Below are 21,557 nucleotides of genomic sequence, written 5' to 3' on the forward strand. Positions count from 1 at the left end.
AAGAAATACTTTTATAAATAAACCCTCTGATTTATTATACAATTAAAAATAAGTAATAAGTACAATGCTTGTAACAAGCTTGCTAATAATAACATAACTTCTACATGTAGTAACGCACTTAGAGTAAGCCTAACAATTTAATCAACTATTATTAATCAATGGCACTGGTTAAATATCACCCGATCCTATAATTTTTTGCGCATTTTAACAAATAGGACTTTCCTTAACTAGCTTTAATATTATGTTCGATTTTTTTGTGTCGGAGCTGTAAATAGCCAAATCAAATGCCTGATATTCGCAAAAAACTAACACTAAATCAACAAACTAACACAATATACAATAATAATGTAAAAACAACAAGTAAAATTATTATCAATTAGGGGTATCACACAGCTGGTACGAAATATATAACACAATAAGTTATTAAGTAAATAATTACTGGGGTTAAGCTTCCAATCAACACTACACTATTATTGTCAATGCTATGTTTACTTGTTATAAAGAAACTTGAAATCTGCAGTAAGTGAAGAGTTCCTACATATTATTAGTGTTAATTATTGCTCATTTTAAAATCACGTATTAAACTGTTTGTCCTGATAATTTATAGAAATTTAGAAGCATAAGAAAACACTATAATTATATTGATTGACCTGGTAAAAATATGAAGATAAAGCTTACATACGTAATTTCGAAAATTCAATGAACAAATCGACCTGGTTCTATGAAGCATTTTATCTGAACATTGTTGAATACTTTGGACAATGGCTATAGAAAGAGTAGTGGTTATACATTAGTAGTAGTAGTAGTAGCAGTAGTAGCAATCTGGAAAACCAAAGGAATAGACATCATTTCCAAGTGTAAGAAATATACAGAGAAGTGAACTTCTTGAACGGCATCAAAATGGTGGTGTGTGTAATCACTTTTTTTATTTTCATTTATGTACAAGCAAGCAGATTTATCTTGAACCCAGTTCTAACTGCGTAAACATTGCTAAAGTAACGATATCAATATTTATTGTAATATTTAAGGCACGGATCCAGCTCACTGCTTGTCTTAATGACAAACTCGTTGTGTACCTATATTTAATTAATATCATAACTAAGTAGAATGCATTTTCAAGCCTCATGTACAGGGTGATTAAAACGTAATAATAAAAATCCAGTTAGAAGTTTTTGGTGTTTGGAAATAGCAAGGTGGACCACCCGGTACAAAATAAGTTTTCAAGTCGAACTTAAATAACAGTGCACAAAAAACAAGTGTAATTAACTGTATTGATTGATTTTTAGCTAAATTTATGGTTGAATACTGTACAGGGTGGCCATGAAGTCTTTATTATTAAATAATGTCAAAAACAGTTATTTTATGCAACTACCAGTTTAGTAGAATGTTACTGCGAATTTAGATTTACTTATTCCCTTGTAGAACATAGTTTTAGCTATCACTCTGTATTTTTTAAAGTGGTCCAGGATTCGTAATTTTTATGAAAAACTTCACAAAAAAAATAACTTTCAAAAATTATTGATTAGAAGAGGTAGGTGGTCAAATCTTTCAGTTTTACTTAACCATATTGAAAGTTCAGAAATTACGATATTAAAACAGAAATCACCCTGTATATTGCACGATTTATAAATGAAACATCTCGGGGCAGTTATTGCTGATATTTGTGCACCTACATCAATTTATTGCTTGAAATTTCCGTGACTGTTTCATTTATAAATCTGAAAAAGACTGAAAGCAGTAAAACAATAACGTACAATATCAACAGGTTTGCTTATATGGATCGAAGCCATTACATATAACTACTATATAGGAATGAAAACCCCATAAGCATCCCATTTAGGTACAATGTGGAAGACAAGCATCTTTAGTAATCTAATCAATAATTGTTAGCATTAGGAACGGAATTGAATGCGCTCTTCAAAACCACCCCCTTTGTCTTCCTGTTTAAGTTTTTTTTCTTATAAAAAAGCATGACGTAGTTGACGGGGATAGATACTATTTGACCTGAAAATAGTATATAACCAACTTAACAAAATTGTGAAGTAATATAACTAAAGTAGGTGTTTTCTTTTTGTATTCGGTACTAAAGAAAAAACCTATTACCAGCGAATATTGCTAATATTAGGGTACTATACACAATATAGTACGCATTCATATATAAGTACAATAAATATCATATACCTATTTTTTAAGTATAATAAATTTCAACTCGTAAATTATGTATATACAATGCCAACTTTTTGAACAAACCACGTAATAAAATATTAGGCGAAAAGTCTTTATTCGTCTTAGTTAAGGTCACTTTGTTGATTACATATACCGAAATAGTGCAGGTATAATAATTATTGGCCATGAACACATCTAATATCGATTTTGCTATAAAAGATGCATGGATAATATTTAAACAATCATCAGTTTGATATAACTTGATAAAGTGACCTGGAAGTTAAACTGGAGTTGCAACACTTTATCCATGCAAATTCGAGCAGTACCGAATATAATTAAAAGACAGGACTGGTTACTGTAATGTTGTTACAACTTTTGACCACTTGTACTAAAAAAATAAAAATTGTAGGGGGTTAGATTTGGGAGCAATGGAACAAATAATTGAAGTTACTTACTTATGTCAATAGATAAATAAGTAATTTCAATGCATGCTTACAGATTTTACTGAAGAAGACGTCACTGTGCTGAACATAACGGGGCAATGAAGTTTATTATAAAGTGTCGGGTTCATAAACTTTATTGCCCTTGGGAGTATTTTTTGATTTAGCACAGCCTAACTTGGCACCAATGGCTACTATATTCGATTTGATATACTCTAACTTACCTATACTATTTGAGCAGCTTTAGTATTATATGCTGTACGAAAATTAGTTATTATAGTCTACTTTGTGATAAGTAATTTATGTACAACATGTTTCGAATGAGATTACTTATCAAGTACCTAACTGCTGAGGAAATAATAAAATATCGACTAAACAATCCAAAAGGTGAAACTCCAACAAAACTGGAGGCAACAACTTGCTTTTTTGGCGTATACGACTGATTAGTAGTAAATTGTATGTACAACGAGCAAACCAAATATAAAAGCTTTATAACTTCTAGAGAGAAATTAATTACAACTTTATCATATCTAATTTCCTTACGCCTTTGTAAAATAATTGTTATTTATTGCTAGGGTGATTTTGAAGGTTGAGATAATTGATCTACAGTATCACGAGTATTAGCAGGCGATGCACTAGAGTCCAGAGCCTCGCCAGCTTGAAAAAACCTATCAGCATCACACATCAGATTTGTATTATTACAGCACTGAGATGAATGTTCAGCACTTCCTGCTGCACTTTCATCCATCAGGATGATCGTGTTTTGCTCTGGAGTTGATGCGTGGGTTATCATGTTGAAATCTTCTTGGTCCAGGTTGAACAGTGGCGTGTTCCATCTGGGGATGTTACTTGTTCTCGTTGATCCTATTTAGAACAATTGAAGAAACTTTGTAACATAATGAATGATTTCTCTTACCTCTAGTTGTATTCACGCTCGGCGAGTAGATACTGAGATTCGTAGGGCTGATAACACCAGACATTCCGCTCATAGCTGGATAACTGAACAACTGAAATAAACAATTCACTTTAAAAACTTATAAATGCTTCATTTGAAGTATATGAAAATAGCAAAACAGTAACTAAAGAGTTTAGTTGTTTGAAATTATGACTAGAGTAGTATTAACTACCAACATGTCCTGGTTGACCGTGGAAGTGGTTGAACGAAGGGTAATCTCTGGTAGGCGAATACGGATTATTATTAGGCACTGAATTTCTTTGAGTTGGAGACTTCCGTCGATCGTTACTCCCCGGGCTTAAGGGTGGTGAGGAACTAAGTTCCGGAACCTGTAATAGATTTTTAGTATAAATTTATTGAGTCACTTTTAGTGAGTTTACCTCTTCAGGTGGTGATGCATCACTACATGGCGGCGTAATGTTGGGAGGGGGAGAGTTTGCTCCTCCCATTCCAACTTCACCTGTCGATCTTATTATCGCTACTGGTCTTGCCATTGGAGGTAAAGGAGGAGGTGGAAGCATCGTAGAAGAAAAATACTGAGGTTTTGGACTCCGTGATAAATTCGATTGCATCTACACATATAATTATTAATGTATAAAACCTAAATCGTGTCAAAAGTGCTTGCTTACTTGAGCGTTTTGGTTACTATCAGTTTCCTGACACACAAACGTTACAAAATCAGATAAAGTATCATGTCCGTTCTCGGGATATTTCACTTGATTCTGGTGATGATGTTGAGCATCTGGACTGTGTTGATAGTACAAAGTATTAGGACTAGCTTGTGAACTTGATGACACTATTGTAGTGTTTTGGGGCATTGCTGTAAAAGTCAGTAAAAACCCTCGAATAAATCTTCCACAAACTAATAAATTATAACCTTACAATAAGTCCCGGATACTACCATAGCATCTACTGATGAAGATCTTTCAGGAGGTACAACAGACTGATCGGGATAACTATTATAACAGTAGGCTGGATGTTCTAATTTAACGTTGTTCATGTTGGGTTGGGATTCAGACAACTCGTGCAGTATAGAAGCTAAAAAATTACCCAAGTTAGGGTGAGACGCAATTGCGTATCACAAGAAACGTCGTTACATTTTGAGAGCTTCCATAACTCCTTGGACGAAAAAACTCCCGTAGCTAATATAATATCGTTACATATTACACCATTATAGGGATTATGGGTGAAACCTGAAAACAATGTTCATTCTAAACTTCAAAAGCCCTGTGTATGGCAAATTTCTGTTTAGGTTTCCTCCAGGAGTAGGAAAATATAGGGTTTTGACTTCTCTTAATAAGGGGCTACTTAACTAAATTCACTACTTATAACTAGGAAATAAGTGTGTAGTGTCACTGTACTATATACAGGGTGTCCAGTTAAGTCAGTTCAGTTTGATGGTCACAGAAAGTAAATTTGAATTTTTACATTTATTATATATGAGAAGTGATGTAAGCTGTATTTTGAGAGTGCATAATATTTCAGTTATAAAAATAATAAATACAGGATCCAATTGGGTTCACCAAATTGCACAGTTTAAGTTTTAAATGTAACCAGACTATACAATGTACTGATTGTCGATCAACCTGTATAACACTACACTACTTTGACTCATTAAGCATGAACTTTATTATGTACGAAGGAAAATTAAGAATGAGAAAGAAATATAATAATGGGTATATGAAACTGTTTGGCAGAATTATAACAATTTTGAAATTTACACATTTGCAGAGACATCACCCTGTATATGACTACTATGCTGTAACAAAAATAATTCGTTAAACGGTTGCTTCCCTTTCACTTACCTTTGTTTTTCCTTTCATCTTCTTTTTTGTTGTTATTATTATTAAAACACACACCACTGAGGATTTCTGAAAAAAAAAAAACAAAAGTTCTATTCACGTTAGGGCGGTTAAGTGTACAAAAGTGTTTGAAAAGTGTCGGTTATAAGTACCCACTCAATAATTGTCATGTGTTTTCTGTGCAAAGTTTTTCAAATTAAATTATTTAGCAGAGTAGTTTTAGGAAAATTGATAAATCGTGAAACTTATTTTAAATTATTTCTGCTAAGATGTAAGAGATTTCTTTTAGGCCAAGACATATTCCTCCTTCAATATGAAATCCAGACAGTCTGTCGCATCTTGGTGACGCCTCAAACGATAAAACCCCTAAGATATATTCTAAAAATTTTTTGAAATTTATGTAAACATTTACAAAGTTATTGAACGTATTTTTCCTACTAAAAGTTAATGAGAAAACCTAATTCGAAATTTACGAGTTTTGCAGTGTTTTGGCGCATGATCACCCTGACCACACTGCAGCGAATATTTATAAATGCGCCGATCGAAACGTTGTTTGCCCTTAAACTAGGAGGACCGCCCTTTGTCGCGACCCTACGATTCGATACGATTGTATCACATTAACATTAAACTATATCGTCTACAGTCTGCTGCATTCTGACTAGAATGCCCTTGGTATTTCCTGATTGAAGGATTATGATGCAAAGTGATTACTATGAGACTTGCAATAAGTCTCATCAGAATAAAGTCTTCAAGGAAATAAATCAAGAAAGTTGAAACGTCATAGCAATCACATTATAAAAGTATACAGGGGTGTCTCAACAAAAAGTTTGTCCATTATGACAGGGTACTTCTTGGGGTATTACGAAGTTTCATTATACAGAGTACTTCTTAACCAAAGTACTCATTTTTGATTGTGCCTCTATTCAATTGTATTAGAGAGTATAGGACAGAGTTGTCAATTGTAGTATCAATTGGTGGATGACAAATTACTGAGTATCTCTAACAACTCCCTGGTTGGTATGGCTAAGAATTAGAATTTATGACACCAAATCAACCTCAACAACATTCCTTGTTTCTCAGAGAATTATAAATAACTGCGACCTTTTCGTTGAGTCACCCTATATTGGTTGGCATTTGATTGATTAAAAAAAGTTGTACTTACCGTGACTATTAATAAAATTCGCTAAATAAAGGTCTAATTCTCTCACTGACACATTAATATGATATGGATTCACACATAGTCCCGGCTGCGCACAGTCTGGGTTTTTCTCAAGCCGCTCACCATCCGTGCTTTCCAATGGAATTGCTTTAAATAATATCACCATAACGAGATCGAGTCGCCACACTTTATCCGCCTGTCTCAGACAGTCAATTCGTCGCATTTTGCCTTTCTGATCTGGATTCGAAAGTACACACACCGCAGGCCGTTTACCCGTTATACTTAACACAAAGTCCTCTCGACACTCCTGAGTAATGTCTTTCCTGAGTTTTCCCAACAATCGAGAGGCCCATTTCTGTTTGACTTCTGCCTTCTCGTTCTGAAAGGATCGATAATCGAAGACCTAGTTTTCTGAGTAATTCTTCATATTACCTGTAGTGCTTCCTTGCACTGTCGTTCTTCTTCCAATGACATCCTTTTTTCGTGTTTTTTGTAATATTTTCGCTTAGCTGCTTGCAAATTAAACCAAGTGTAGGAAACGACTTACGAAAGGCAGGAGGGCTTCGATAAAGGGGTGGAACTCGTCCTGAAAACAAAAAAGTTTCATACAAGCTTCTGAATCTCTAAACTCAGCAATGAACAGCAACTTTGTATAGTTACTGAGTTATTGAAGCATTCGACATATAAGTGAAACAATTATTGAAGGGCTATTACTACATTCAAAAACAAATTGGAAATTAGAATTATATACAAAGAAAAACATGAATGTGGAATTATTTGGTTTTTAATTCGGAAACTGGGCACGTCAATCCTGGATAGTGCAAACAAAAGTTTACCATACTGGCAACTATTCCCTAAATACTAATCCAGTATTTACTACAGGTAATAATGCAGTAACCAAATTTTCTCAATCTCATTTCATACGCTTATGCCTCAACAAATGAACTCTCTTCTCTACTGTGCACTGCTGTTACTCGTTCCTAAAAATAGTGAGATATAAATATATCCACCTGATTCTATAGGAACCGAAGCGAATGAGTATACACATCTTCAAGATTTTATTAGAAAATATGTACGGTTTTCGTCACATTATTATCGTTGTGACTGTCCAAAATTCTTTAATTACAACACAAGCTCTTATTTCTAAGGTTAATCAAAAAACCTGGCTGTTGACTGGTGATATTTCCATAAAAGGAATTTAGCACCATTAGTATAGTTGTGTGCAAAAGAAACCTTTCTAAACTACAATTTTTCACCAAGAAACTTAAAACCTCCAAAAATCAAGTTAAATCTAGTAAAACAATGGTAGTTGGATAAATAAATTACTGAACAAATCTGTTCTCAATATTATCTACAATAAAAGTCTCCCAAAAAAATAACAGCAAACAAAATTAAACTATACCAAATAAGAGAATGACTAAAATGTTCTCCCAATAATTTTTAAAGGTCGCGTCCAATAATAGATCGTCCTACATTGTTGTAATGTCCTGTTTGCACTTACAATTTGTTCAAGTTTAATAACTGCATTTCATAATCGAACTATGAATATTATTAGATCACTTTAAAGTGGATTCAGTGAACATATCTACGTACTACAATCAAACAAAATGTGCATATCTTGAGTTTAGATTGTTTCAAGCTGTCAAAATTTCCAATTCTTTTCTGGTTCAATCACGAGGATTCTATAGTATTTCACAGCAAATTTGAATCACCCTGTATAATAGTGTGTAGAAAGTGACTTGTTCTCTGACACCTGTCAGACATAAACAGTTTCTACCATTTATTACTAAACTTTTGTTTGCACAAACATTTATTTCTAGTGACCCAGTTTCTCTTTTCGAATATTGTGTTTAGTATACTATCTTAAGTCAGCTTATCCTATCACAATTTTTTGACTTAACATTGATTGTGACTTAATCATGATTAAGATGAGCCACTTAAATTTGTATGTATATAGCAATGGAAGCAAAAATTATGTGCGAAAGGGTTTCATTAGAATACATTCAATTTCGCAATTAAATGAAATTGAAGTATATGTTTTTAGTTAGTTATTAAAATGAAAAACGTAATGCATGATGAGGAAATGCATACAGGTCTATGACGGTGCACTAAATACATATATAAAGTGATGGGTAGCGAGACGAGAATATATCATTGTCTTCGAGTAATGTCTTTTTGGATGATTAACCGTCCTGAAACTACTATATAAGTCTGACTGAGATGTCATTATGGGTTAACTTATTATAATAAGCATTTTCATACTTTTTTTAGAGTTTTATTTCAGGAGGTTCCGGTGTCTGAAGAAAATACATATGCCTCGCCTCGTTATTAATAGCGCACATGATGAGACAGAAACAGAGCAGTCATGAACATCAATCAAACATGTCAACATCGAGGTTAGCGGTCAGACCTATCGATCGATCAAAAAGCGAAATTTTATTTCTTGGATATGTACCTAACTATGTTACTATTATTATAGTGACACCATAAAGCAAGTAATAAGCCAAATGTATCGGGCAAATTGGAGAGACACTTTAAATTTTAGGACCAATCAAAAACTTGAGGGTGTCTATTCTAATGCTATAAGACTTAGCTTTGGTTAAGACTTTTTTAGTGAGTAGGGAAGTATAAAATAGCAAAAATTAAAATTACCAGCCACACAACACTTAAAAAACAACTTAAAATACTTCTACAACAATTCAAATGTAGCAACACAGAATAAACATTAATCTACTACTTACGGTTTAACTAAAATCAAAAAATGTCATTAGTATGCTGTTTGTTCAATTAGAGCTATTTAATATAGTTTTGTTCAAAAGTAAAAATAACGGCCTGTTTGACCATAGGAAGCGCTTGAATAAGAAATAAATTTAGGCCTATAAAGTAGATGCCATAGTCAGTTTTTATGTTAGTAACTGGAGGATTGCCATATACAGGGTGTTAGTTAGGTTAGGTTAGGTAAAAAGTATCAAAAATCCAATTATTGGCAACATTGAAACCCTTAATAATTTAAGTCCTGCCGTATAGCCTTGAAAATAGTTGTTTCCTACTATGTTTGAGCTTCTTAAGATAATTTTGGAGCTACTATCAAAATTTGTCATAAGTTTCACAGATGGAACATCCAAATTGCGGCATCAGCAGTCCAAATACATTTTATTTGGTCTTTGCGTCTATTTCAACAAACCTTCAGGTAGTTAAAAATTATTTAACATTTTATGTGTAGTTATTGCAAAAATCTAGCAGGGCAAAATCTGACGGACTTGGTGACCAATACACCGTCCCACTGTTTGAATATACCCTTGTAAAGAAATACTTTTTCAGTCTCTTATTTCACATTGGAACTAGGATATTTGGTAATAAATTTAATTGGAAAAAATTCTAAAAATCAATTTAATGATATCTGAGTAGGTAATAATGTTGATCGAGTTATTGACTGATGGTTGATCCTCATTAAACATTCCATAGTTCTTCACGTGTTGAGGGATTCATTCCCCAGTATTAATTTTGGGTCACCGACGATTTTCTAAATTTACATTTACCGGGCATTTAAGATGGTTTGATACCGTTGAAATTACTGCTGATGAACGAATAGAAATCCTTCAGCAAGTTTTTGAGCGTAAAAATATATAATGACCTCACTGATCATTATAACTGTTTATTACAATTCTTTTGAAAAAGTCCTCCAAGAACGTTATATTTTCGTTCACAATCAGATAGAAGACCATCAATTCAAGAATTTGCGTGTTTGGTTGAAGGATGAATTGCGTAAGAAAAGTTAAACAAAACAGTTACGAAAGAGTTAGGTATTTGAGACAAGGCAACACACACATAAGTCATAACAGTTAAAGGGCATGCATTAGCTAAGCAAGAAAAAATGTAAATATATGACCGAAGAAGAAAATTTCGCTCTCGATCAAGGGTTGGGGTTAAACCCAGCCAGGTCCAGGTCGGACAGCAAACATACAATACAAAACAGAATAACACTCATGTTAATCATGTTAATTACATATCACCACGCATGACGGCGGACGCGGGGGAAGAGGGAGGGTAGCAGTAGGCACCTGTCCCGAGGACGGCGTCTGCAGGTACGACGACACATCGGGCTCCACCATGCAGCTGCGCAACGTGTCCGGGATGAACATTCCTTAAGAAACGCACTCACGGTGGCCGCGCACCGGGTTCCATTACAGTACAGGTACTAATTCCAACACGTTAGTACGAAATACAACATGCCACTCTCACTGTGCACTAATTGAGATCCAGAATATAAATGTTATTTATATCGAAACGATGATGCTACTATACCGACGCGGCTGCTGGGGTCGTCCGGACGCTGGTTTATCTATGTACACGCTGACGACAGGCATGTTGCCGGGTTGCCGACTGCCATCGGCAGCGCCGCGACGACGACGACGACGGTTTTCCAACACGGCAGCGGCGCACGGCGTCCCGACGCTTTCTATCCAGACCTCTGCCATCTTGCCGCGTTCATCCAGAGGATTTTCTTTGATCAATTCCAACAGCACTTGCGCGTTTTATTGATTTACTATCAACAGAGTTTTCTCTCTTTGACCTATATATAGGCATAGATACTTGATGATGCTGAACCCACCTTTAATCGATTTTTCAACTTAGTGACCAGCACCATCTATCAAATATTTTCCATTTAAATCATTAAACAATAGCTAAAAGTTAGTTATAGCGTCAAAGATTTAGCATATCAGTATGGCAAGCTAGAGAATGCGCAATTATATTCATAGCCACAACGCCACTTATCATCAAAAGCCTAGACCCTCTTTAGAAAATCTAGAAGACTCTCTTTTTTCTGTCCTGTAATTTCAGAAAATCCAACCAACCTTCTTTAACACAATATGGATAACAGGATTAAATGAATAGAAAACAGTCTTGTCTAAAGTATGTTTATTATACTTTCAACAGGAAATTAACTAGAGGCCTGTATTTTCATTCCTACAACGTATTAAGTAAAATGCACGACGGTTGCGCATCATTTCTATTATATGCCTTTACAACATAAAAAAAATAAGTGGTCGTGTATACAGAAATGTCTACTCTGCTTCATTTTATATGGTCACCTATCATATAATAAGTGAAGCAAATTTTTAGTACAGTATATAAAATAAAGTCGAAATCCGTCAAACAAAGTCAGATTCTTAACTCTATTAAATCACCTACAATATTCTAACCGCTATGTATAATTTGTACAACGTATATTATTACAACACACTACTCCATTCTTAGTTTTCTGGCTTCCAGTTTATGATGTCTATTTATTATCAACCTATTGATAGATGATATAACGAAAAGTAACTATGTGGCTACTTCGAAATAGAGATATGGAACACACGACGTCCCCTAAAGCTTTGAAATAGCTGCAAAGTTACGACTCATTGCCACAGAACAGGTACCTTAATTACATTAAATTCTAAGTTACAGAAAATAAATCAACATATTGATTAATGCCAAATATAAATACAATTTACCTATAATTTTTGATAGGTATTTAACGATACTTAGCATTAAGTAATTACTTTTATATATAAACTGCAAATATGCACTAAACTAAATAAGAGAGCATTGAGGTAATAATTTAAAGTTAACCCGCGTAACAAAATACTTTTAAATTTAAATACAACTTATCGGGTGTAAAGCATTTATTTTATTAGGCATGTAATACAATAATTATGTCCAGATCTTTTAAAGGTGATTATCCGTATAGATTAGGGACGTAATAAAAAGTGTGATGATTGTTCGTGTATGGGAATTATAATCAGTCTGAAGCTATTCTAAAAAAGTTATTGCTTTGTGTTAGTGATTTGTTTAAATCATGGCAGTATTGAATTAGTTAAGTTCTTCTCCGTCAATTCAAAAATATACGGCATTTGAAGCTCAGGCTTCAATATAGATATAAAAAAATAAAGAAATATAATATCAATTTGTTGTGTATCTTAAAAATTTAAGAGGAAGTGTACAAGTTACACTTTTTTTAGCTCGACCAGAACAGTTCTTAAAAGTCTTTGAACTACAAGATTCTGGCCAGCCTTGACTAGTGATGTGACTGACTAAAGTGTTTATTTTCTACACTTTTAGGTTGTAAAGTTGCAAGTTTACATTAAAAAAGCATTAGTTAAAAAAATAATATAAATAAAACTTTCAGTCAGATTAAAACAAAAAAAATACCATATAAAAAACTAGTCATGATTGTGCAAGCAATTTCTAACAACAAAATAAATAAAGCACGCATCACAATAGGGTCATATTGTTATCACATGCCTAAAATGATTTAAGTAACAAGACAAAATGATCAAATATGAGTTTGGTCAGTACTGCTTGCATAAATGGGTCAACAAACCTACTCCACTACTTTCATTCACTTATAAAGTGAAATATGCCAACGTATCACGATTAGTTTCTTAAGTGACCATGTTAAGAATAGAAATATGCCGTTATCAAATAAGATGGTAGTTTATTGTCTTCTTGCGCAAATCGACAACCGCGTAACTGGAGAATAAAGTCTGGACATACGTCAAGCCTTAACAATCCGGAAATAATCGGAATACCAGACGTCCGAATAAATCTAAGTTAATAATTATCACAATAAGTGGACTTTGACAGTCAATTCGCCTTCAGCTGCGATGTCCAAGCCTCAAAGATCAGCGAAAATTCTTAAATACAACAAACGGGAGACTTAAGTATTGTTACTAGTCGCCATAGTAACAAGCATTTGCTGAAAATCAGCCAATTCCTGACCAAGTAACTCAATACCTTGTCCGGATCGTACCGCTTGTTGTGATGTCTGTTGGTCTGGTTCTTTAGCTGTAATTGTGGGTTTCTTTTTTTCAGGTTCCACACACTCAGGCCTTCGTGGTGCAGTTGATTTACTTGGAATTACAGGCTTGTTGGGGGGTATTGGTGGAGGAACTCCTCTAGCAGCTGCTCCTTTTTTAGGAGGAGTTTGAGGAGCTGTTGATGTTTGTTGCAAATGACCGTGGAACGTTGATTTTGGCACTACTCTAATAGTGGAAGAATCTGAAGGTCCTGTATTTCCAGTTACAAGCTGAAAGTCCACATTAAAGTAAGTTTAATCTTTTTTAATCATACAGTACACAAACCAATGGTATTATTAAGCTATTTGATGGAACTTACTTTACTTGCAATGGGTGCTGTCACAGGGACGGCAGTTTGCCTCAATGCCTGACCAGGATTAACTGATTGTGCTATGCCAGTAGCTGAAATTCATTGAAAATATATTTTTCATTTTGTGGAAATGCTTTTTTAATGTGCATACAAGTGTATATCAATAATTTATTCAGATATCACAATTCTAGAGGACAGTAGTGATACAAGACAAAGAGATCTTAAATAAGTAAACAAGTAATCATATGTGCCTACATTTTCCCAGGCACTCTAATAAATACCACTGTTAAGAACTAATTGAAAACCACAACTAATGACTGCTCTTTAAATTTTTTTTACAAACACAACACATTTCTGCAAAACTTATTAAATCTTCTTTAATGGTAGAATTCCAAAAACAATGACTTTTTCCACTTAACTGGCCACTTTCCAAAAAACACTCTCTAAAGCAATTAAATCACCTTGATTCACTGTTATGATATGTACAAATTTTATAATTATACTGAGGTGTGTATGCCACAGTCCAATTTTAGAAAATGTTGTTTTTGTTGTGGATTAAACTTACTTGGGCCTGATACAGGAACACTTGAAACAGTTGCAGTAGGTTGTACCACTTTGGCCACACTGCTTATAATAGCAGCACCACTGTCAGATAACTGAATTCTATTTCTTATTGAGTCATATTCTAGCCTTAACCTATTTAGTTCAGTCTCTATTTCTGCTATCCTAGAATTAAAAGTTTAGTTAAAAGTTACTTTATTACCTACTATATTGCATTACCTTTGATCTTTGGCTGCAAGTTGCAATTTAAAATTTTTTCTTTCAATTTCAAACTCTTGAGCTTGTTTCTCAATTTCTGCTTCCATTTGAAGAGACTTTTTACTTTCTTCCTCTAACCCTTCAGCCATAGTGTCAATTTTTGATTTTTCCTCAGACAAAATCTGTAAATAGGCTACTGAAAGACTGTCAAAACTCAACCTATTTAATTACCTGAGCTAAATCTTCACTACGCTTGCGCTCTTCAATGTATTTAACAATAATTTTCTTTCTTTCAGCCAACAGTAACAAAACAATTTGTTTTTGGCGGGCTCTTTCTTCATCAGCTAACTCAACTTGTCTTTTTACTTCTTTTTCAAATTTTTTCCTTGCATTTCTTTCAACCTCCAATTCTTGCCTTAATCTAGTTCTCTCCATCTCAAGTCCATAAGTAATATCATCACCTTGGGCTGTGTCATGTTCATGCTTACATTTTTCTTCTTCCAATTCTTGAATCACCTTTTTGTGTTTTGATTCTGCTTCTTTCAAAATGTTAATCATGTGCTGATGAGCCCATCTCTGCTGAATTGCTAGCTGCTCTAAAGCCTGGAGTTGAAGTTCTGCAGAAGCCTGCATATCTTTCTCACTCACAGGGGGTTTTGTATTGGGAGTATCTGAGAAGCTATCACGAAGTAAAGCTGTGTAAGGATCAGCCATAACAGCTGGCCGATATCTTCCTAAATTTGCTACCTGTTTTAACTTTTCAGACTAAAATTTATATTTTAAAGAGCAAACAAATATAATATGTAGTATAAACAAATATAGTACCTTTAAAGCTGCAATAACAATATCTCTTGCTTGTATTTCCCCTTCAAAGCAACTAACCAGCTTTAACAAGTCACTTTTGGACATTTCCATTTTGGTGTTTCTCTGTAGAGAAATATATAGTAATGACAAAAATGTTTTGTTTAAATTTGACTAACCTTTAAAGTGCTGCTAGTAAGAGGTGATCTTTCAAGTTCATCAAAAATTCCTGTCTGGTTCTCAGGAACTGTGGACAGGGAAGACCCAAAATCTTGAGTAACTCCTAAACCTTTTAGCCATTCAGTTTCAACGTTATTGCCGGCCATAGTTCACATTTAACAGAAATGATCTTCGAGATTTAGTTTAGTAAGTAGTATTTCATTATTTATTCAGTAACTGCTATTTTAGTTTCATTTTTGTTTAATTCAGTACATGTATCATGTATACATTCATTCTATCTTTGATCAGTCAAGATCAATTTCTATCTAATCAAAACTGTCAAACAACTTTCTTTGTAGGTTAATTGTTTTGACACTGGCACCAACCCAGGAAAACCAAATTCCCTGTTTAGATCTCCAAACAATGAATAAAAAAATATAGCAGGAAGGAGCAATAGCAATCAAAGAGGGGGACAAAAATCGTTCAGTATGGCGGCCGTAAACTGTCAGAAAATCAGCGACGATAATTAATCTGCTGTTACCCACTATTCACAAATCCACTCGTCAATAATAATTCAACTAATTTAAGTTTGCAAAAATTAACCTTTAAGGGACCGAAATGCAAAACAAACAAAACAACAAATCTTTACAATATAAACAAAACTGTTTTCCGACTAACTTCGGAAGTTTCATTCAATTGCGCAGTAGGCGAATGTGGGGGACAAAGATGGCGACTTCCGTCCCGGTCGCTTAATGCACAAACGGGGTATTTGCTACCTCCTGATACTTGTTCTTTTTGCTCGAAGTCTCCAAACATATTTTATAGCTTTTTTTAAATGAATGTAAGAAAAATTATTAATAAAAAAAAGTTTTCTTATAAATGAATCAAATATTCTAAGGTTTAGATCATTTGTAGCAAAATTAAACAAAACTAGTCAACAGTGACAGTTAGTGATCACGTGACTCTAGCAAGATTCAATTTTAAAATATTTTAATTTTACGCAGTTTGATTATTAATAATCTTAAATTTATTGTTTATAATATGGTCCGTTTAGACGCGAGTACGAGAGACTATTCAGTACATATATTAATACATCTTCCACTGTAATCTATATATCTGTAATGTGCATAAAATTAGAGTAAGATAGAATGATTTTTATTGGTGTCGGATTAATTTAATTATAAAATTTATGGTGGCAATACTTGCTTGTCATTTGTCAGATTAATATCATATATGAATGATAACTGACATATGAAGGCTCCACGCAGGCGAATGGCGATCCATTTCGGTGCGAAAGGGTACCATATCGGAGCCGAAAAATTCAAGTTTTTCCTTAATTTACATGGTATTTTTTAATAAAAATTAAATGTTAATTGCACTCTAAACGTTGTATTATGGGATTCAGTGCTTAGGTGGCAAATAACCGCAAAAAAATGAACATAAGTGACGTATTGTTTTCAAGTGGTGAACAAGGGGATGTCAATATGGATCTCTCCATGAACTATGATAATGCCGATCTTATGGTTTGTATTTATATTGAGTATATTTCATATTAACAAAGAGGTTTTAGTGCTCTATTAAACAGTACTTAAATGATTTAATAGTTTTTGTTGTTTAGTAGTTATGCATGTTGAAAACACTCCATCATTCTAGAAATTAATCTTGACATATGGATATACACTTGATATCAACCATGTGTTTTCTTTAGAACATTACAAATTTTAATTAAACTGTATAAGTGTTTAATAGAAAATAATTTACAATAGAAACTGCAATCAAACAAAGCAACTCATAGTTGCAGCATTTGTTAATGAAACTTCTGTAATAACATGAAATCTTTTCAAGATGCCACATCAATCTTTGGACTTTCATTTATGTACTTAAGAGTAAACCATGTGGTGATTAAACTAGAAAACAAAAACAAAGGTGCTGGGACGCATTTACATACATAGCTCAATTGTGTGATTACAGTTTTACATATTTTTTGCCACACCTAATTATTGATGTGTTTACCATTATGCAAGTTAATAATTATTCATAATGGAAATGGTAGTTCCTTTGAAACTTTGAACTAAGGCTGGGTTTACCCAAGTTCATAGTCATATTCATAAACTTAATTTTTGTCCATAACAACACATAGTAAACAAGTAACCTGGACTACTTTGCTTACTATGTGTTGTTATGAACAAAAATTAAGTTTATGATTATGATTATGGCTATGAAGTTGGGTAATCCCAGCCTTATATGTGTTAATTTTTACCATAAGGAAGAATGTTATATATTTGACATTTTGACAGTGTTTTTTATATTCTTATAAAAAGTAAAGAATCATTCCTTAAATCCCTAAATTTACTCATTTCACCACCTGTTCAATTCATATATCAATGGGACCAGAAGTAACTTAACTAAAAACAAAACCTTCATGTAAATCATTAACTGTATTACAGTCAAGACAGTTGTTGTGCAACATCTGGTGACATCTATACTCAACTCTATGAGTTAGATTAGAACATACAAATGGTGCCCCCAAATCTAGCCCCATTGATGCCACATCATTTGTATGTTCTAACTCAGAGAGTTGAGTAACAATGTTGCATAACAACTAAAGACATTTCAACATGTGGTATCTTTATTTGCAGAGTTCTGATTTTTTTGACTCAGTCTTGTCCCTGCAAAATGACTTGGAAGAAGGTTTCTTGTCTGGCTTTGAAGAAGATAACAACATATCAAGTGATGCGGACCACAGTGATGAAGTCCTGTCACCACGTAGTTATTCTTCTGAGAGTGACAAAAACAGCACATCTTCAAGCCTTGACATTACAGATGTTGAATGGTATACTATTTTGATTTATATGTAAATTTCTGTTAGGATACTAATTGTATTGGATGATTTAGTGCGCCAGCTCTAAACAATGTTGACGGTATTGACGATAAGCTCTTGCTCTCATTTTTGGACACAATTTCTCAAGGAAACAATTCTGAAGATGAACCTGTGGTAAATTCTCCTTCACCTGTTATAGTATCAGCCCCTATGCCAACACCCAAAACAACCAAAATATTGATTCAGAATCCTTCAAATAAAAAGTGCATTGCTAAACCAATGGCCACAGCAAGTAAGTTGAGAAATTGAATGTAAAAATGAGTCTAAACATGTTTTTTATAGCCCAACTGAGAAAACCTTGTTCAAAAGTTAAACCTCAAATATTAAAAGTACAGCAAATAACAAATGGAAGGCAGGTTTTGTTACCTCTGGGATTAAAAAGTATTAAAATTGTAAATGCTAGCAGGGATGGGGCTATTTTCACACATAAAAAACACAAAATTGAAGAAATTCGTACTGTTCGTGAAGGTAATATTGACGTAATTTTATTGATATTTTCAATCAAAATTTTCCTGGATTATTGATTACAGAGCATGAGTCACAAAGACCAGTGACTAGCCATCAGTATCCACCTTTACTTTTGAATAATGAGGAAAAAAGATTGCTTTCTAAGGAAGGAATCCAATTGCCTAGTCACTATCCTTTAACTAAAAATGAAGAAAGGGAACTTAAAAGGATAAGGAGGAAAATTCGTAACAAGATTTCAGCTCAGGACTCTAGAAAAAGGAAAAAGGAATATGTGGATGGATTGGAAGAAAGGTAGTAAAAATTATCTAGTAAACATATTTTTATAAATTTGCAATTTTTAGAGTAAAACGTGGTTCAGAAGAAAACAAAAACCTTCTGCAAAGAGTTAGAGAGCTCCAAAGGCAAAACCGCAATCTGATAGCTCACGTCAACAGATTACAAGCGTTGATTTGCAAATCATCAACAACAAAAGCAACTCCTTCTACTTGTCTTATGGTGGTTTGCTCTCAGCTTTGCTGGTTTCTCTGCCCAATATCCGGTTGTTTGAGAACAAGCAAATGCCCACTGAAGGGGAACAAGTCAGCATTAGACGTTCCTTGCTCAGTGATCTTCAAGCTACTGAAGAGGATTTGAACATGGAGGAGTTCCTAATTTTCAAAGATGATGAGCCTGAGTTTGATTCCAAACTCATTGATGATGACAATTCCACTGGAAAGGAGTTTGCCAAAATTCTCAATAATTTGGGTAAGTTTCATTGTTTGCTCTATATTTTGGTTTGTTATGTTTCAATATTTGTTTCAGGTAAGAAGTATGAAGACCATAAAATCGACAAGAACAGCTTCGATAAACTCGGTTTGCTTAGTAAAATAATGCAAACTATGAAAAGCTTCATGATGGAAACTAACCCAAAATTATTGGAGATTAAGTCGACAGATTTCGGAGGTACTTACAATAAAAATGGATTTATCGAGCCGGACATCGACGATTACCAGCCAGGAGATGAAGGACCTCCATTAAAAAGAGCAAGAATATTAGATGTTGACAATTACAGGAATATCAACCCTGACACTGTAGTTGCATCAACAATAACAAACCAAGTTACAAAAGATAAATAGGCCGGTGAGGGATATCCAAACCCAGTTGTACTCAACCAAGTTGCCAACATGGGTTTTGGTAAATGTTCTTTTAATTATTTGTCGTTATCGTGTCGTGTTCCTGTTACACTTTAAATCACACAAAAATGTATTTTCATCGCATTCCAAAATATTCGCCCTATTAAAAAATTTCCCATCTTAGAATGTCAGACTGTTTTGAGATTTGCCTATACTTTTTCTGTTTACATTTTAAATGTCTTTTATTTTTTTTATGTGTAGAGTTTATTTAATAGTAATATATAAGCACAGACAGACTAGTATTGATTGAGTTAATTGTTTTTCATGCTATATGTATATGTTATACACTATATTGTAATATAGTTGTTTGCTTGGATGATGTTGTATTCTTTTATTGATTCCTGATGAGATTTTTTTTAAATGCATTAAATTTAATTTTTTACCACCAAGCTAACCAGTGGTTGACCAATAATATGCTCAATTATTACTTGACAGGCTAAATAAAATCCACGTTTAAAGAAAGAAGAGTTTATAGCCCTAAAAGGACCTTCATATAAAAGTGTGTTATTCCTTACATTTCCTGGCTTAACCGGTCAATTAATTTTCTTTTCTATGCTATAGTTTACCAAGTGGTTTTCTTAGCGAAAAAGAACTATTTAACCCAAAACTTTCCTTTAATTTATCAATTTTTGAGTGTTATATGTTACGTTTATAGTTGGGGTTGCCAGATTAGGGATTTTTGATTTACATAAATGATCTACCGATGAAGGTGGATGGAAGAACCTCTGAACTGGTGTATGGTAAGGTTGTGTGCTGTCACCCTTATTGTTTAATGTATATGGATAATATATCATTAGGAAAGCCGGCTGGGAAGGAGGAGTGGGGAGTTGTCATAGGTGGTACAAGGATGGATAATCTCCGCTACGCTGATGATGACCACACTTATCGCCAAAGAAGCCACAGACATCACCAAGTTAGATGCGTTTGAGATGTGGATCTGGAGAAGACTACTGAAGATTCCCTGGACAGCCCGTGGAACCAACGTATTCATACTCGAAGAAATTACATCCAAGTCAGATTGTCAACTAAAATCAAACAACTGATTCTCAAGTATTTTGAACATGTCAACAGGAGGAAAGATGAAAATCTCGAAAAACTTATGGTCCAAGGGAAGGTAGAGGGAACACGACCTAGAGGACGTTCTCCAAAACGATGGCTGAACCTGGTGAAGCAGTTTACAGGAAAATCTTTCCAGGACAGCATTAGAGGAGAGAGGAATGGAGGGAAACTGCTAAAAACACAACATGAGACAAAAATAGGATCACGACGCTTCAAACATGAAGCTAGCAACTAGAGAGAGAGAGAAATGATCTACCACTATATGACAATGCTTCTTTTATGACAATTCTCTTTGCTGATGACTCTACCCGGGCCAACTGGTTCGTACTGAATGATAGTAATTCGCAAAGAATGGTTTTTGGCCTTAGAGACTTGGATGGCGGAGATCGGAAGAGTGTCAAATTTTTGGGAATAAGCCTTGATCCTCGTCTTCAGTGGGGGGCTCTTGTGGAGGCTACTGCTGGACGAGTATGCGGAGCGGTCTTTCTTCTCCGTGTTCTGCAGTCTCTGTTTCACTCTGTGATGACCTGTAGAATTGTGGTGTGTGGCGGAGCGGCTTGTGAGGGTAGGATTAGGGATGT

At 34.2% G+C, this 21,557-nt stretch overlaps 3 protein-coding genes across 3 annotated transcripts; 1 reads left to right on the forward strand and 2 right to left on the reverse strand.

Annotated features, from left to right (window-relative positions):
- Positions 1-9: 9 nt before the first annotated feature.
- On the reverse strand, positions 10-11,060 carry NfI (Nuclear factor I). The gene is given in 12 exon segments (XM_081994724.1): positions 10-3,470; positions 3,523-3,613; positions 3,738-3,890; positions 3,942-4,133; positions 4,191-4,381; positions 4,444-4,599; positions 4,659-4,754; positions 5,367-5,432; positions 6,526-6,901; positions 6,955-7,057; positions 7,059-7,108; positions 10,584-11,060. Coding segments are annotated over 12 exon segments (1,848 nt in total). The 5' UTR covers positions 10,665-11,060; the 3' UTR covers positions 10-3,177.
- Positions 11,061-11,425: 365 nt separating this feature from the next.
- Naus (cortactin binding protein N-terminal like nausicaa) lies at positions 11,426-15,739 on the reverse strand. The gene is made up of 7 exons (XM_081994725.1): positions 15,417-15,739; positions 15,262-15,363; positions 14,668-15,201; positions 14,458-14,618; positions 14,243-14,403; positions 13,687-13,769; positions 11,426-13,597 (listed from the first exon to the last, which is right to left on the reverse strand). The coding sequence occupies exons 1-7, from the start codon at positions 15,561-15,563 to the stop codon at positions 13,229-13,231; spliced, it is 1,557 nt and encodes a 518-aa protein (XP_081850851.1). The 5' UTR covers positions 15,564-15,739; the 3' UTR covers positions 11,426-13,228.
- A 909-nt stretch (positions 15,740-16,648) lies between these two features.
- Positions 16,649-20,233, forward strand: LOC145738804 (uncharacterized). The gene is given in 8 exon segments (XM_081993865.1): positions 16,649-16,919; positions 18,036-18,229; positions 18,292-18,509; positions 18,560-18,745; positions 18,808-19,036; positions 19,087-19,241; positions 19,244-19,489; positions 19,547-20,233. Coding segments are annotated over 8 exon segments (1,632 nt in total). The 5' UTR covers positions 16,649-16,829; the 3' UTR covers positions 19,861-20,233.
- The last annotated feature ends 1,324 nt before the right edge of the window (positions 20,234-21,557 follow it).

This window comes from Ips typographus, linkage group LG16 (assembly GCF_016097725.1).
Source record: "Ips typographus isolate SLU linkage group LG16, UJ_Ityp_2.0, whole genome shotgun sequence".
NCBI lineage: Eukaryota > Metazoa > Arthropoda > Insecta > Coleoptera > Curculionidae > Ips > Ips typographus.